The sequence below is a fragment of the Hippocampus guttulatus genome, chromosome 11, assembly GCF_054856545.1.
Source record: "Hippocampus guttulatus isolate MCC_2025c chromosome 11, RoL_Hgut_1.0, whole genome shotgun sequence".
In the NCBI taxonomy this organism is placed as follows: Eukaryota; Metazoa; Chordata; class Actinopteri; order Syngnathiformes; family Syngnathidae; genus Hippocampus; species Hippocampus guttulatus.
Genome location: NC_141271.1, coordinates 16,840,281 through 16,857,314, shown reverse-complemented (window position 1 = coordinate 16,857,314; position 17,034 = coordinate 16,840,281). Strand labels below are relative to the sequence as shown.

The window sequence follows — 17,034 nt, the reverse complement described above, 5'->3', positions numbered from 1 at the left end:
ACATAAATATGGAAGGAATGAAGGAGACGAACAGAAGGTTGAAGGGAACACTAGCTAGAAAGAAAAGGATGGCATTGGAGGAAAAGAAGAAATAGAGTGATGAAAAAGATAGCGAGGGTAAAAGAAAAGACACCAACAAGGGTGCGTGAAAAGAAAAGGGAAATGGATAGAAGGAAGAAAAATATGGAGAGGATTCAAGGACGAAAACAAGGATGATATGAAAGGGAGTAAGAAAGGTTACAAGGATATATATAAAAGGAAGATTGGAAAGAGGATGAAGTGGGGATCACCGCCACCTGTAGGGTCTCCCATAGGTTCTACTTACCCTACTTAGAAGTCTTAACTTTTGTTCAAAATACTGATCCTCGTTTGAAACCATAGCTACATCCCTGAGCCCTGTTTAGAAACCCATTTTGAATCCCAGTTTAGAATTTACGATATTAAAATGTGAAATAAATGTAACCGTAATACGTAAGTGTAATTTAAAAGTGGTTCAAAAAAATTAACTGTACAGTATACGTAATGCTGGCCCACTCAGTCCACATTTTTCAAAAAAATTCTGGCCTTTTTTTCAGGCACGTGAAACCACTAGATGGCGCAAGTTGTTTGTGTTATATGTGGTTGCCTTCGCAGCAAACACGAAAGATGCCGTTAGAAAAACATGTCGCTTTAAGGCGAAACAACTACTGAATGTAATATTTTCACACAAGTCTTATGCTGCTTTTGGTTGCGAGTCGACGAAGGAAGGAACTGTCTCGAATGCTCACATGACGTATCGGTTGGACATTGTCACGTGACCAGCTCCGCCTCTCAACTGAAATGGACATCAAAATGGAGGTCGGGATTTATGCATATTTTCCTCTCTAATTCGTTATACGTTTGCATGTCGAGGTGATGGCGTCATCACAGCGCTAAACACGATGACAGATGTGACGTGCCGTCTTTCATCTGTGCTCTTTGTTGCTCCGGGTTGAAAGCTCGCCGTGTGGCTTGAATTAGCATGTGGGCTAGAGCTAGCAGTAGCACTTGGCGAGCACGAAGCTGTGAGGGCGCCACGACTTTTTTTTTATCATAACCGTTTTAAACTTGTACCGTTTGAGACGATAGCTCAAAGATTGTATAATTAACCATTTAATATATGAATGTTTTGGTTAATTAATCCAGGTCGTGTGCAGCGCGTTTTAAAAGCGACGAGCCTTGTAATGACATTTGCTCTGTAATATTGAAGCATTGTAGTAAACCTGGTTTGCCCAAATTAGGTACTGGATTGTATACCCTTCTAAAATTAAACTTTTTGGGATCCGCGAATATTCTGAATCAAGAACAAAGACGGTGGATCAGAAGCAGTTCTAGGCAGGGACCGAAGGAAGGCAGAGTAATCGTTGCAAGCAAAAACAGGAAAGATGCAGATTATAAAGGGGCGTGGAAGGAAAGAAGAAAAAAGCAGGTCTGTGGTGGAAGCAAGGGAGGTAAGGAAGGCAGAAAAACAGGTTTAAGTGCAGGAAGAAAGGATGTAAGGTTTGATGAGTAAAAAGCCGGTCGAAAGGAAGGAAGTAAGGTAGGTTTCAGCAAAGGAAAGATTGAAATTTGAATGCCGGAATATAAAGGAACTCTGAGGGAAGGAACAAAGTCAAGAAGGAAAAGGTGGCCAGAAAAAAATGTAAATGTGTTTTTATTAAACTCACTAAAAATGTGTACACTATTCCCCCATTATGTCGTGGTACTGCTGTATTGTAGCTTTTATTACCCTGTTTTTACAGTTGGTACTCTGTCACTTGTGTTATCCACTGCTGCTGCTTTCTCTCAATGTGTAATAATCCCTTTAAATGTGTTTGTGTTGTTTTAAAAGTGTTTAAAGACTAGAAATGTTACAAAACATGGCTAGGGTGTCTTTAAATGGGATACTGTATTAGTACTTCTATCGCGGATTTTCCCATATTCTGGAAGGTAACTCTCTGCGATGGTGGCGGACTTGCTGTATATGCCTACTTTTTTGTCCACCCTGTTTGTCGTGTTGTCTTCCTGAAATGTGGTCATGTAGTTAAAATTACATTTACAAAGTTGAGATTTGCATTGTCAACTACACACATAGTTAGGAATGACATTGTCAAGATGCGGGGTATAAATCCAATATTGGGGTGAATTGATAATGTTAGAGGGATGTTATCAGCATGTTTATTATTGTGGTTGTATTGCGTCGTGAAATATTAACTTATTTTATGCAATTCACCAATCATAGTAGTTCAGTGTTATTACATTCACATTTACACTTAATAAACATTAAATTAATTCCTCTCATTAAAACAACTTTGCTTTGGCTTCTTTCTTTTTTTTTTAATGTGTGATTCATGTTGTGAACTCTGTGTGCTTTCTGTGTTTTTCAATGCCACCACACTTGGTGTTGAACGTGCAGGACCGTGACTGTAAAGAACCGGAGCAGCTCAGGAAGCTCTTTATTGGTGGCCTGAGCTTTGAAACTACAGAGGAGAGTTTACGGGCCCATTTTGAGCAATGGGGAACACTGACAGACTGTGTGGTATGTTTTGAAGTTAAACTAATTTCTTTACTTTACATTATCTGAGATAGATAGATAGAGAGAGAGATTTCTTGAATAAAAGGTTTATGGACAATAGTTATTTTGTCAGTGTGTTTTATGACACAACTGTGTTGTATTCCTCAGGTGATGAGAGATCCCAGCAACAAACGGTCGAGAGGCTTTGGCTTCGTGACCTTCTCCTCCATGTTGGAGGTTGACGACGCCATGAGAGCAAGGCCTCATAAAGTAGATGGCCGAGTTGTTGAGCCCAAGAGGGCCGTGTCCAGAGAGGTACCCGAACTGCACAGCAGGCGCTCACGTGACACGCGTGTATGATTGTGGTGATCACTCTTGCTTCAGGACTCCAATAAACCAGGCGCTCATCTGACAGTGAAGAAGATCTTTGTAGGCGGTATCAAGGAGGACACCGAAGAGTACCACATCCGAGACTATTTCAAGAAATACGGCAAGATTGAATGCATCGACATCATGGAGGAACGCTCTTCGGGCAAAAAAAGAGGCTTCTGCTTTGTCACATTTGACGATCATGACACTGTTGACAAAATTGTCGGTATGTGATTAATTGCTTGCCATCAGACTCTCGAAGGGATGTTGCTAATGTGTTTTCACCGCTGCGTTTTGCCCTGAAGCTCAAAAATACCACACCATCAACGCGCACAACTGTGAGGTCAGGAAAGCGCTCTCGAAGCAAGAAATGAACGTCATGTCGAATAGCAGGGGTAAGCATACATTCCATGAGATAAAACATTTCTGCTTTGCATATGATAAAACATTTCTGCTTTGCATATACTGTGTACGATCTTTAATTTGCCCATTATCCCTCTAGGAAGGAGTGGAGGCTCTGGTAACTACATGAGTCGAAGTAATAATTATGGAGGCGGTGGCAGCTACGGTCGAGGTGTGTTGTCTTTCTAAGACACATAAATGAGTGTAATTTTATTGATACGAATTTAGCTGCATAACAAATGGAATCGAATCAAATTTGTCATTGCACTTCACAAGTACTGAGCAATGAAATCCACTTAGTTACAACCCGTCCAAGAGGCAAAAAAATAATAATAAAAGAGAGACCAACTGATTTTCTTTATATGAAAAAGAAAACCACAAGATAGAGGGGGGGGGGGGGGGGGCAAGTCACAAACTATGCTCCAAAAAGCAAGGGGCACAGTCCCGGTTTGGAAATAAAACCTCTGCAAACAGCCACATGAACAGAATTCACAGCAAACGCCAACCTAAATACTTCCACGGGTGGAACATGTTGATATTAAAACAGTGTAAGTCAAGCACAATCAGTTCATTAATGCTTGTCAACGTTTGATTAAAAAAAGTTTTATGAATGCCTAAAGATGGCAGCAAAGCCCTACTTTTGTGAAGATGAAAGCTCAACTGAGGCACCTCACTTTGTTGCATCGGCTTGAACACCAAAAAAAAAAAAGCAATATGACAGCTTTTTCGGGATGAATGAAAAATGAATAAAAATTGCAGATTTACAAATGACTCCCATTCGGTCTTTCATAATAATAACGCCGCTTTTGTTTCTCAGATAGCTATGATGGAGGGCGAGGTGGTTATGATGATTATGATGGTGAGTAAATGGGTTTCAAGTTGCGCTTTTTAGGTTGAACAGACATGAACTATCCTGTTATATTTGTTCCCTTTTTTAGGTCCTCGTGGTAATTATGGTGGAGGAGGAGGCTATGGAGGACGAGGGGACTATGGAGGCGGCTATGGTAATCAAGGTGGTGGATTTGGTGGCGACTGTGATGGAGGGTACCGAGGTAATGGTGGAGGTAAAGCCTTTCATGATCTCCAGAAAGACCTCGTACAGTGGAGCCTCTCAAAAGTCGCTGATGTGTCTCACGTCTCACAATTGGAGGCTAGCGGGAGGAGCACTTTACGTCTTCCTTACTCAAACTTGTCAAGCGTCGCAAAGAGATGGACTCGAATACACGACTCAAGGCGCAGTCAAAATCAAAACCTACCAAATACAAAAATAGTAACCGCGCAAAACAGCAGCTAGCAAAACATATCTGTTCAGTGCTGCCGGGGTTTACCTAAGGCATCAGGTGTGTCTACGCAAGATTTTTGCAATAGTAGCGTAGTTACCAGATAAGCTAACAATTAGCCTACCGTAATTTCTATTTCTTCAACTACTTTGCGTTTTCCGACTAATGGGTCAGTCTTGGTACTGCAACAGATACCGTGTGGCGCGCTGTGTTGGCGACCGTAATGTTTTTTTTTTCCTTCCCCCAACTCTAGCCTCTCCAATTTGAAAATCGCCTACTACCACATTTTGATGCCATTTGAATTTGATGAATTGTCCAGTCCTTGTTTCCCCCCGACAGTCCACTTCAATGGTACCTTCCATGTCATCATCTTAGATTATTTTCGGACAAAGTGTCCTTTCATACTGGTTGTAATGAGTTCTCCTGAGGTGCGGTGATGTCATGCGTTGTCACAGTTTGTAGTCCAAAGTTTGCATTTTCTAAATTTGACTCGATGTAAGGCGTGATGGAATTGGGGTTCCACTGTAGCTTTTTGAGAGAATTATCATTAATGGCTGCTTCAGCTAAATTGAACTCCGTATTTGCTGTCAGGTTACGGCGGGGGCGGAAATTACAATGATTGTAGTAACTACGGTGGCCATCAGTCCAGCTACGGTCCGATGAAGGGAAACAATTTTGGTGGCAGAAACTCTGGTGGACCATACGGAGGTGAGTCGTCCTCACCGGTGTAAAACAGCAACGCATAATCAAAACTCAAGTGTTGTATTTCATTCTCAGGTGGCTACGGCTCCAGCAGTGGCGGGGGCTATGGCTCGCGGCGCTTTTAAATGTTTCATCGGTAAGTTTGGATCGGCTGTCGCAGTGACCTTTGTAGCCAAGAGTAAGAGTAAGCCCATTCAAGTGCAGAATAACTTGTTTGTTCTATCCTGTATCCATTCAACAGGCTTCAGTTCTTAGCAGGAGAGTCGAGGCGGTGAGCAAAGGAATTGTCAGGAAAGCTGCAGGTTACTTTGAGGCATTAGCGGAGCACACGAGTCAGACTGTTTATGGAAAAAGGATGGACATTCAAATCAAGACATTGATACTTTATAATGTTGATTTTTTTTTTTTTTTTTTTTTTTGCCTGCAAAGCAACTGTTTACAAGGCTTAGAATGAACCTGGTTTTTGTCCTTTCCGCATAGTTCCTCAGATGAGTTAAGTGTCTTTTGATTCTTGTATGTGAACACCAGTTAAAACCTTCCAAGTGTCTGGAATTAGATTTCAGGGAATTCTAGTTTGTGCAAAGCCCGAATAAAAAAAAAATGGTGTAGTGAAGTCATGTGAGATTGTGTTGTCTGCCTGATGTACGCAATTACCTACGAGGCGGCGACGAGTAGCCCTAAGCCATCTATAGTCGCATTATAGGAGCGCCCCGAGTGCCTGCAGCGTGACGGTCAGACAGCACGTCTTCAGCCAGCGCCAGCACAGTGGACCAGTCAGCATTGTGAGAGAGAGAGAGGGGAGGAGGAGGAGGAGGAGGCGGCAGCCAGCGCAACGCCGGCACGGAGGAAGCTCGCAGAGTCAAGGCTAGCTAAACCTTCCTGAAGCCAGCTAGCGAATGGACATTTGGGGGAGGGGCCATGATTGGGGGTGTCCTGTTGAGGCAGTTTACTCACTAAATACTGTAGGTGTGAGACTTGAGAAGGGAGTGAGTATGTAGCAACAGCTGACTTGAACAAGAACGAGCAGGTAAGAGTAACCACTTTGCTTGATTTGCAGATGTGGAAAGAGGCGGAAAGTCTGTAAAGATCTGGTAACACGGAAGGGTCTGGATGGGTAAGACTTTTTCCAAATATTTTAAGGCTGCCTTTTTTTTCTCAAAGGTAAAAATTGGCAAATGTCAAGTATTGTTCCACTGTGACCTTCAGGAATTTATGTTGCACAATCACAAAACAAGGCCAAAATGATTCATGTTCTTTTTCAAGTTAGTGTTGCGTTTGTTGAGCTGGTATCGCCTGGCTCAAAGTGCCCCCACCAAAAAAGTCTAAATGGCAACATAGGCGATCTTTTCACATCTCGACAGTTTTTACCTTTTCTTGGCATTTCCCTCTTCAAGAAGTACAAACTCAACACATGGCCATCGTATGAATCATTTTTAACTGAATATCATCCTACATACCAAAGCCTTATGAATCAAAACCATGTGCGTGTTCAATAAGCATGGGACATTTACTGGTTCCAAGGTATACAGCGGTTTTAAGTCGGATTCTAAAAGCCACTAAAACCTTATATCCCAGCCGTATGAGGTAGTTACTATTTTTGTTTTATATAGTCAGTGTGGCTAATGTAACAGGATCCCCACCTATCCCGTAGTCGGTGCAAGCAGTCAGTGAGCCCAATTCCTTTGCCCTTATCAAATGTTTGTTTTTTAAAACATTTTGAACATGGCTGATGTAGTAGTTGGCTGTAGGGTGAAGTGTTCATGGAACAGAAACTTGCCAAGCTAATTGTTTGTCATTGATGCACCGGCAGCCATTTGATGGCAACATCACATTCAGCCTTGCCATGCCCAAGGTCGAATTTAATCCACAATGCAGAGCCCTGGCCTGAGGTTATTCACGCAATGGCACATAAAAACGTGTTCCAGTTGGCCTTTCTTGCCTGTTGGGCCATGCAATTTTTTATTTTTTTTAATGTGATTGGAACTCTAACAAACCAATTTCATCGCCACAGTCTGAAAGCCGTATCAAATGTGGTGTCGTAAGGTCACACACGAGACATGGCACAAAGGAGGGTGTGTCTCTAACTGCTATTAGCGTTCACGAGACTTTATGGCTTGGGCTGGAATAAAGGTGTTTTTCCAATGTTTATTTTTATGTTTTGTTTGATGTCAAGTTTTTGGTGACATAATGTTTACACCCTTTTCAAAAGTAAATCTATGACATTTTTCTGACCTGTTTACTACTTGTGTCACTTTTGATTTATTGCACATGCACACGCAACATCTGGGCTTGGCAGTTCATGGTAGTGTTTGTGTGTGAAAGTGCACGGCAGGCAAATTGTACGTCGAATACGCGGCCCCCGTCAGATCATTGTAAAAGTCGTGCATCAACAATCGTGGCCTTTGTTGTGCAATCCAAAAAGCAGCGGGCGTGATTTAATGACGCCAGATCGCCGTATTAAAAGATTTAGGTTACTGCACAAACAGCAGTGCTGTAAACGAAGGGCACCTGATTGGGAAATTGGGTAAAAGCCGATAAACACTAGTGGTATCTGGACCGAGTTGCATTCATTTGCAGCTCTGCCTTGCCAAGTAACTGAAACGTGCGATTTATATAATGGCGCCTCAGACTTTATGTCCCATCTGGCATCGATCTGTTTCGGGCTGTCATACAACTTTACAATGCTTCCATCAACAAATAAATAAATCAAGGCTGTATGGCTTTAGGATGGTTTATTGAAAAGCTTAAGAACCCGTGCAGCAAATCAATGGGATTATAGTTCAAAATCTTTCATTTAGTTAGCATACGCAATATCTATACAGTATGAATATTTACATGTACAGTAACAATTATCATCTCAGCTGTATATCACACCTATTTACAAATAATCACGTAGAATATGGAGGCAGAGTATAAAAGAGATAAAATATCCAAAATATTACATTACAACATCCAAAAAGAAGAACCACAAACTATACAATAGTTCTGCAGAGCTACCGATGCTTAAAGCTGAAAGTCGTTGCATAGTGTTACTGACTACATGACCGCAGTACCTTACGTCATAGATAGGGGGCTGGTTTTAGCTCTTGATCAAAGTCTTTTTAGGGCGAGGAACGAGGAAGACGCTGCCTTCGCTCGACTGCTGCAGCGAGAAGTCAGACGGGGAGATGCCGTTGCCGTCCTCGTCCCTCAGCATGCCGAACACCTCCAGGTACAGGCTGTTCAGCTTCCTCTTCATCTCTCTCAGGCTGCTGGCGTTGCGGGACTTCTCGCCCAGCAGACGTTCTTTCTCCTCCTTGAGCGAGTCCAGGTCATTCTCCAGCCCCACAATGTTCTCCATCTTGCGCTTGCGGCAGTTCTGGGCCGCCACTTTGTTCTTGCCGCGTCGCCGGATGTCCCGGATCAGGGCCAGCTGGGCCTCGTTCAATTGGCTCTTGGTGATGACCTCGTTGTAGTCGTCGACGGGCAGGTTTATGATCATGTCGATGCCGAAGGGGATCTTGAGGGCCTTGGCCCTCTGCTCGTCTCTGGAGAGACGCAAATCCGACCGTCTCTTGCGTTTGTCTTTAGTGAAGGGCGAGGAGCTGTGCCCATTGTCCTCGGCCAGATCCGTCATTTCTTGTTTGGTCTCGTTGTGCAGGGTTTGAAGCTGGACCGCTAATGTGCACAGAGGAAATGCTCGCTGGACGTCATCTGGTTGAAAGTTTAAAGAGAACATCTCAGAGTAGTCAGACTTCGCGCTTCCCGGGTTCTGGTCCATCTCCTCCATGTCGGAATCGCTGCCGTCAAAACCCTCATCTCCATACAGAGATTTCCCAGGCGAGCATGCGTGGGCGTGCGGACTTGAGGAGAGTCCGGAGTCTAAATCGGGCACTTCTGCGGACACATTGTGTCTGTCCTGCTCAAATGTATCACCGGGTGAGAGGCTGTACAAGTTCTGGACATCGGACGTGAGATTACGTTCTGTTCCCTCGAGGTCTTGTTGACTGCCGCCCTCCTCCAACATAGCGTCAGGGTAAAATGTGTTGCAAAAGTTATTCCGGTTGAAGTGAGTATTTAACTCGGGAACTTCTGGCTTTATTTGGTTCCCGTCGTCTGTTGGGGTCACGTTGGGAACTGAGCCATCAAATGTATTCATAAAACCCGTAGGACACATATTTAAATCGGTTTTCTCTTGGGCCGGATTGGATATTGGGTAAAAGGAGTAGTTTGGATCCTGTGCTTCGGCGCTGTTTGGTAGTGGATAGGGCGCCGTCTCCAGTGTGTCTTCTAATTGTTGGCTCAGACACTGCAAGGAATAAAATAAAGGAAAAATAAATGAACAGCAATTCCGATGCCAAGCTTTTTGTTGTGTTGAGTGATACAGTAGAATGATTTCAAACCAAACACATTTTTTGACCCCAAAAGGCCACCATACTTCTTCACTGCTATATAGTGCTAGAAGCTAACCTGTGTAAGCGGACGATTTTGGCAGACAATAATCCTGTGCTATTAATATTCAACTTGCGTCACACAGATTGTCGTCAGAATTTGTGACACACCTGGCAACTAAATGACTACTTAAAAACAGCTTGGCTCACGTGAGGGCAAGTCTACATTTTTTTCCCTCAAACACTTGTTTATTTGATACAATATATTTACTTGTACAACAAAATTTCTATTCTGTAACACTATTTGACGACAGCGCCCTCGGCTAAATCTGGTATATTCTCTCCCACATGCGCCGTATGTAAAACCCTTTGTGCACACTTAATGTAGTGGCTAGAGACCCCTCCCTACTGTGCTAGTAAGGTGGGTCCAGCGATATCTCGAAGACGCAGCAGGGAGAGATCGTTGAGAGCTTTTCAGTACAAGCGACTGCTGTGAAACTTAAGCCATGCCCATTACCTCGAGCTGTTATGAGTGCCTTCCAAAGTGGGAAAAAAAATTCAAGTTGCCACACTACTACTTGAGCACTGCCAGCCTCGAAAGTAATTAAAGTGGAGTTTCGTGTCTGTTCGTACGTATTTGGCCTGCGCCCAAAAAGGTACCGGTGAATTGCGCAGCTCGCACCTGCAGCTCAGGAAGTGAGAGCAGCTCCATCCAGGCTTCCTCAATATCCAGAGACATCTTCTGTAGCTGGGAAGCAGTCAGGCCATCTGGTGAAAGCGTATGCGGGGCCAAAGAGGGCTGCTCGGGGGACATCATGTCAACACTGCTGCTGCGGCTGCTAGCTACAGACGCGCCACTCGAGTCCAGGCAAACGGACGCATCCTAGGAGGTAAAGCAGGCGGTCGCCAGGGTTTTAACGGTGGTGGCGAAGGAAACCGTTGTTGTTGTTGTTATGCGCTTCCTACCTCATTTTCCTCAAGGGGAAACGTGTCTGCGAGGAGCTGCAAGCATTCGTCAAATGACAACGGCTCAGCACCCTGCTGTGTGAAGCTGACATCCTGCAAATAGAGGTTGATAGAGCTGCGGTGATGTACCAGCTAGCGGGTACACATTTTTGAGAAGTCTCCAATAGTACGTTGGCTTACAAGTGGGTCTGAACGGTTTTGAAAAATAATGTCATTGTGAATCCTCTCCACCCCCCAAATACTGCGATTGTGATTTAAGACGCAATCTTTTTCTTTTTTTTTCAAGGTCCTCTTCTCATGTATTTTTTTTTAACAAACACAAGCAATGAACTTGTCTTTATCTGTAATATTTAAAGGCGAATGAACTACGAACTAAAAGTTTATTAATTCAAGCAAATCCGGTTTTATCACTTCAACTTGTCATGTTTCGTGAAACAGTACATGGACTGCGTTTAAGTGCCGAGCTTATCTCAACACAATCTAAATAAAATAATAGATTCCAAAAAATAAAGTCTACCGAGCAAAATGAAACTTTTCTTTTTCTAAATTGCAGCCGTTGCGAGTTAAAAAAAAGAAAAAAGCATTGCACGACATTGCAATGTCGATTTGAGTTTCATTGTTCAACCCCAGTGCCCCCAACTTGTACTCGCAAGGTTCACTGCTTGAGTGGAAAGAAATTCAAACTCGAGATACCACAATGCCCTTCCTTTTGGGCAAGGAGAGCCAATATACTTTTAGCTGTTTATGGAGTGGTCCAAACAGTCAAATACAAAAAGAACTCCTGATCCTGGCCAACAGTCGAGCTGATGTCACTCACTTGGACACACCCCTTAAAGACACCCACCTAAAACATGATTAGTGCAATATATGCAGTAATTATACTTTATGAAACTTGTTCATCTCATAGCTGTCCCCTTCTTAAATGACAATACTATTTCACTTTATTTTTTCCTTAGCTGGGGCAGATTAATGGCATTTTCACTTCATTTCATTGAGGAAATTGTATCGAAGTTTGTAGCTTAAAAGAGAAGCAAAACAACAGGACCAACTTAGCCTAACTAATGACGCGCGGCGGTAACCTAGCAACAACGAGGCAGCAGCCTATCGCAAGAAAGGGGAGTAGGTTGGGCCTTTCATGAACAATCGCGCTCACGTGCGGGTACCTGCGCAGCCTCCAGGGGCGTGGCGGCCGACTGCAGCGGAACGTTGGGCCGCGGCCTTGGCACGTACTCGCCCGTCTCCTCGTCCAGCTGCAGCTGCGCCAGCAGAGCTTTCTCCTGTTCGCGGAGGAGGTGCAGCCGCTTCTCCTCCGCCAGCTCCTGCTGCCTCTGCAGCTCGTGCTCCTTCTGACGGTGGCTGTAGTCGAACACTTCGCGCCGGGCCCCCAGATCGATGTCCTGCTTCCACAGGATGTCGATCAGGTCCGTGTCCTGGGAAGAAACGCCGCCGGCGTGTTAGGATTGGGCAGGCGCAAATGGAACCGGCCTGTGGTGGATGTGGCTGCACCTGCCACACCCTGTCCCTCGCTGTACCTTGTCTGACAACAAGGCCACCATTGACGGCACAGATGAATAATGGATGGACTTCTCTCTTTAGCCATTTGACACCACCCACACATAGATACACAAAAGCCCAAACTTGATACGCCATCATGTAAAGGTGGGAATCAATTTGTCACTCTTTAATTAAGTTTTAGAGTAGAAACTAGGGCCCGACCAATTATTAGGCCACACGATTTAACTGGCTGCTGTTGACCCTTTCGAAATAATCAAAGTATGACTGACCCTTGTAACACATGAAATAAGACATAAAGGCATTCAAACTCAGTTAAAAAAAAAAATCAGCAAATTTCTGGCAATTTTTTCCATATTTTTTCCAATTTTAAGTGTTTGGACGATTAATCGTTTGTATTCTATTCTGCCACATATTTGCATCAGCCTAAGAAAATCCATCTGGGTCCGACCCGAGTAGAACCCTCATTTGTCCATATCATATGTTCCAGTAGGGCTGGGCAATTAAGCATAATTACATCGTGGTTTCAGTTTTTCTTTCTTTATGACATTAAATGAAAGAAAAATGAATCATGTGCCAAACGTCTCCATCTGTAATATGCAAATTCCTGTGAACGTGCAACACAGTATCTTCAAATACAACACACTTCATTTTAGAAATATCGCTAGTGCTAATGCTAGTGGTGAGTAGTACTGATTGATGGACTAATGGAAAATTAGCATTGAGTTTTGGGAGTGTTATTCTCTCAAATAATGGAATATTCACAAATGCAGTCATACATTAAGACAGCTAATATAATAATATAACGGTCACAGGCATATATTCCTCATAATTTGTGAATAACTAGTTCTACAGTATTAATACATTTCAATCTGCACTTTCTTTTCCTTTTTTTTTTCAATCGACAGGAAAATGTGATGACCTTGTGAGGAGAAATGAAACTGATTGCAACGCATTTCTGTCTTGTTCTTTACTTCCGTACATGCCATGCATATGTTCCATAACAGAGGGAGTGTAGATTTAATTTACTTTGAAAATATACTTGATTCACTTCTTTTTCACTTGTACAGCAGTTCCAACCATCAAATCTCTCTATGCCAGAAGTCGATTTGCTATCTGCAAACCTCGCTACACTTTCTAAATACTTCCTGTTCATCCCGCAGGGTCAAATGGTGAGTACTGTCATCTTGATTAAGGTGAGCTGGAATGTTAAAATGTTCGGTTTGTATTTGTTCACTTTCAATTATATTGTATTTCCTGGAACAGAGTTGTGGTTGTTTTGTTTTTGACTCCACTGTAATTACAAAGTCCATTCCTTTATACGTCTCCTTCAGTTTAGTTTTTGCGTCGCTTGTACTGCAATACACATATTTGTATTTCATCTTAAATCACCGATCATTTACATAAGCTGCGCAATTGATATGTTCCCATGTTGAATGTTGAAGCCTCTGCTGGATAGCACTAAAAGCTCAAATGGATTTGCCTTTTTAAACAAGGACATTCAAAAATAAACCCTCGCTGCTCCCTTCTTTGAGTTAATAACCAGAACTTATTTACAGAAGGAAACCATTTCACAAGCGCTTGGAATGTTTCCTCAACTCAACATGCATGGAAGTGTTTAGAGCATGTGACTTATATATATGGCTCAGAAGTAGACATAATTCATATGGTTTTCATACACTAGTCTCACGGAAGGGGAAGGGTAGTTCGGGCCCACTGCTGAACCAAACAGTACGCATAAAGTTAGGATTCATTTCAGCGACCCACGCATTGCCTCTGTGTTGCATCAGAGATTGGAAGAGTGCTCAGGCTGTGCATTTGGCATTCATATGCCCCCCGCCCCCAACATGAGAGCTGGGCAGACATCCCCGTTTTGAGGAAAGAGACTCATAATGTCGGGATGAGATGTCAAAACACAATTCCAGTCCTGGACGCAGGGCCTACTGGCCATTATCTCATCATAAATCAAGAGTAACAATTTGAAACAACGGCTTACCGTCACCAAACCTCCGCTGGCCCCTGAACAAGGAAACTAGTTCTTAATATAAGGACACATTTCCCTGTCCTCGCTGCCAAACAATGAGCAGTTGTATACAACACGTTAAACTGCATGCCTTCCCTTTAGACAACCGCTATCCTGTTGTCAATGTGTTAAACCATTACAGATCCACCATGAGAACAAGTCACACATGGGACTGTCGAAGTGGGTGAGAGTTGAGAAGACTGTGCATGTGTGCGCCCGTGTGTGTCTTTGTGTTTTTCATTGAACTCCTCTTAAAAAAACCAAGGTCCTCACAAAAGGGGACGCCCTCCTTTTATCTTATATCAGCCGACATGCCCCCTTGACCACTCATGATGGAACACACATGTTCTAAAACAGTCCAAAATGGTCCCAATTCCTCGTGGAATATGAAAACCCACTATTACCTCTTCACAATAATGACCACGGTAGATGAATATAGTCATTGGCCACAACACGTAGATATGTTGATTTATGCATGCATGTATATATACAGTACATGTAGTGACAATATATTTAGGGGTGTCAAACTCATTTTTATTGCAGGCCGCATTGTAGTTAGTTTGCCCCGCAGGGCCGTTGTGACTGTGAAACCATATAAATTATTAATCAACTCTCTTGTTGGATAACTAGCTCTGAAATCAGATGTCAAGAATAAAGGTTCGTTCAAGTATTGTTCAAGTTACTGTAATCACATATGAAAATACTCACAATATCTAAATGTTATTCATTACACTTGACAATTTCAAATGTTGGTTCAAATTTTAGCAAGCATTGTGGAAGTTGACATGCTTGATTTGCTTTGGCGAGCCAAATAAAATGATGTGGTGGGCCAGATCTGGCCCACGGGCCTTGAGTTTGACACCATGTGGGATAGATAGATAGATGTACATATATTTGTGCATATGTGCAGATATATGCATAAACACATTCAGGTGTTATCACACACACACACACACACATACGTGTGAGTGTTGTATACATAAAAATACAGCCACAGTAATAAACACTGATAAATACCTCTGGAAGAGAGCATTACACGCCGTCCTCGGTTTACGACGCGGTTCCGTTCGTACGGTGGCGAGCTAACTCGGGTATGTACGTTAAGTCGGAACCTACGCTTAAGCAGCAATAAAGTCAAGTGCAGTGACAATATTCGTATGAAAAACAATTCTGTCATAAATGTGTTTTTGAACGTGTGTATGACGTATTTATGCTGCTCATTATGTGCCCTTCGTAACCCAGAAATGTATGTTATCGTAAATTAAATCAAGAACGCCTTTATTTTAGACACCGACACAACTCGCACGGGGTCGTGTACGTAATATTGTGGTCACTGAATGTCAAGTCCATTTGGACATGTTCAAACGTGTCCCGATCAAGCCAAATCATCGTCATATTACTTAACTGGGTACAGGAATTACCCAGAAGGTTATGGGTTTCCTTCCAGGGCTTTTTACAACACTTTCTGTATGATTATTATGTTTTTTGGGGGCGGAAAAAGAAACAGCGCAATAACATAGGTTGGGGCTGGTTGTAACTGGTTCCCCATTTGCCGTATCAGATCATTGATGATCACATGCTCTTGAGAGAAACTCGCGATATTGAGGGGAAAAAACAACACGCTGCTTTTCTATTTATGACAACTCGTCGTGACCAAGCCACACGCATTCATTTAAACACCCAGAACTGTTGAATTCGAATGAGTTTAACTAAAGACGTCACAACTTAACGACTTGCGGAATAGCCAAAGGGAAGGCTTTCTTGTAAATTGGAATATCGTGTTGCGTTGATACTCGGTTGTCACATTAATAAGGCTAAAATGTATATTTTAAAAGAAATTTCAGTGAGGTTGTCATACACAAATGTCGTTTTATTTACCTGTTGTCCGGAATTCATCACCTCCATTTCTATCATCATGGACGTGCCACTGCGTGAAAAGACGCCTTAATGCGGCCCGAGATGGTTTTTTCCTCGGTCACCCGGTTCAAAAAAGGGCCAATAGATAGTCCGTCTCGTTGTGTGAATAGTAGAGAAAATATTGCTTCCTCTTACCCAACCAATATCACGGGAACGTGTGGCCCTGCCCACCGATTGCAGTTTCCCGATTGTCACCCGCCCCTCTTCCGCCCTCCTCGACGAGCTATAAGGTGTGTGGGACGGCCTGTTCTCGCTGTTTGAACTCGCTGTGTACTGGATCATATTCTTCATACACTCGTTTACGGAATGCGAGTTTTGACATGTTATGATGTTTCGTAGAAATTATTTTCGGTGTAGTGAAAAAACAGTGGGGGATTAAAATACACAAAAACTCATACAGTGAAACCGAATAGGTCAGAAGACAAGATGTGTTGGTTGTTTCACAGCGCCCCTTGCTGGTCGATTATGTTGGAGGTGGTAGGGTGGGCCCTGGCACCCATGAAAAGACAACTATTAAAAACGGAATGGATGTATTGATCCTCACTGACTACTTATCACAACATACGTTACTCACAAAAAGTCATGGATATCTGGGTTTTGGAGGAGATTCCAGGATGAACCTAAACCGTTGCAGGGGAAAAAATATGGCCTCTAAACCTTTGAATGCACCCGTCCAACTGTTAAGTGTTTCAGTACTTTTTGCACAACTTGCTGTTCTTAACCAAAGAGCTGAATGGCAAAATTAACATAAGCTCTTGGGGCCCCTGGGTGCACCAATTCATTTCCTGGTGCAGTCAGAATTGGTATGTAAACAAACCTCTCTTCATGTTGTTCACGTTTTGACTTAATAAGACCAAGACAACACAATGGGTCGAGTAGCCAAAAGTTTTTTGACAATTGTATGTTCTATGCAGTTCCAGTCGTCTAAACAAGTATTGTGATTAAATTACTGCGTTTGTGATATAAGAATTAGGCAGCAAA

At 42.9% G+C, this 17,034-nt stretch overlaps 2 protein-coding genes across 4 annotated transcripts; one reads left to right on the top strand and one right to left on the bottom strand.

The window, feature by feature from the left end:
- The first annotated feature begins 679 nt into the window (after positions 1-679).
- On the top strand, positions 680-7,504 carry hnrnpa3 (heterogeneous nuclear ribonucleoprotein A3). 3 transcript variants are annotated; one of them, XM_086122972.1, is made up of 11 exons: positions 680-837; positions 2,414-2,536; positions 2,681-2,827; positions 2,897-3,107; positions 3,187-3,276; positions 3,384-3,455; positions 4,101-4,142; positions 4,222-4,347; positions 5,155-5,271; positions 5,341-5,401; positions 5,507-7,504. In XM_086122972.1, the coding sequence occupies exons 1-10, from the start codon at positions 820-822 to the stop codon at positions 5,388-5,390; spliced, it is 996 nt and encodes a 331-aa protein (XP_085979098.1). In that variant the 5' UTR covers positions 680-819; the 3' UTR covers positions 5,391-5,401; positions 5,507-7,504. The 3 variants fall into 3 exon arrangements, with proteins under 3 accessions (XP_085979098.1, XP_085979097.1, XP_085979096.1); XM_086122971.1 differs by lacking the exon at positions 680-837 and adding an exon at positions 844-1,660 and having other exon boundaries at positions 6,323-7,504; XM_086122970.1 differs by lacking the exon at positions 680-837 and adding an exon at positions 844-1,660.
- Positions 7,505-7,982: 478 nt separating this feature from the next.
- On the bottom strand, positions 7,983-16,212 carry nfe2l2a (nfe2 like bZIP transcription factor 2a). Its single transcript, XM_086122968.1, has 5 exons — positions 16,015-16,212; positions 11,765-12,031; positions 10,602-10,694; positions 10,318-10,518; positions 7,983-9,553 (listed from the first exon to the last, which is right to left on the bottom strand). Exons 1-5 carry the CDS (start codon positions 16,051-16,053, stop codon positions 8,345-8,347), a joined length of 1,809 nt encoding a protein of 602 aa, XP_085979094.1. The 5' UTR covers positions 16,054-16,212; the 3' UTR covers positions 7,983-8,344.
- Positions 16,213-17,034: the final 822 nt, after the last annotated feature.

Excerpts from the sequence above, each read along its gene's own strand:
- hnrnpa3 (XM_086122971.1), top strand. The coding sequence starts at position 1,592 with ATGCCGGAATATAAAGGAACTCTGAGGGAAGGAACAAAGTCAAGAAGG. Across the intron at positions 3,456-4,100 it reads CGGTGGCAGCTACGGTCGAG|ATAGCTATGATGGAGGGCGA; the intron begins GTGTGTTGTCTT and ends TTTGTTTCTCAG. Across the intron at positions 4,348-5,154 it reads GTACCGAGGTAATGGTGGAG|GTTACGGCGGGGGCGGAAAT; the intron begins GTAAAGCCTTTC and ends ATTTGCTGTCAG.
- nfe2l2a (XM_086122968.1), bottom strand. The coding sequence starts at position 16,053 with ATGATGATAGAAATGGAGGTGATGAATTCCGGACAACAG. Across the intron at positions 10,695-11,764 it reads CGCCCCTGGAGGCTGCGCAG|GATGTCAGCTTCACACAGCA; the intron begins GTACCCGCACGT and ends CTCTATTTGCAG. Across the intron at positions 10,519-10,601 it reads TTCCCCTTGAGGAAAATGAG|GATGCGTCCGTTTGCCTGGA; the intron begins GTAGGAAGCGCA and ends TTTACCTCCTAG.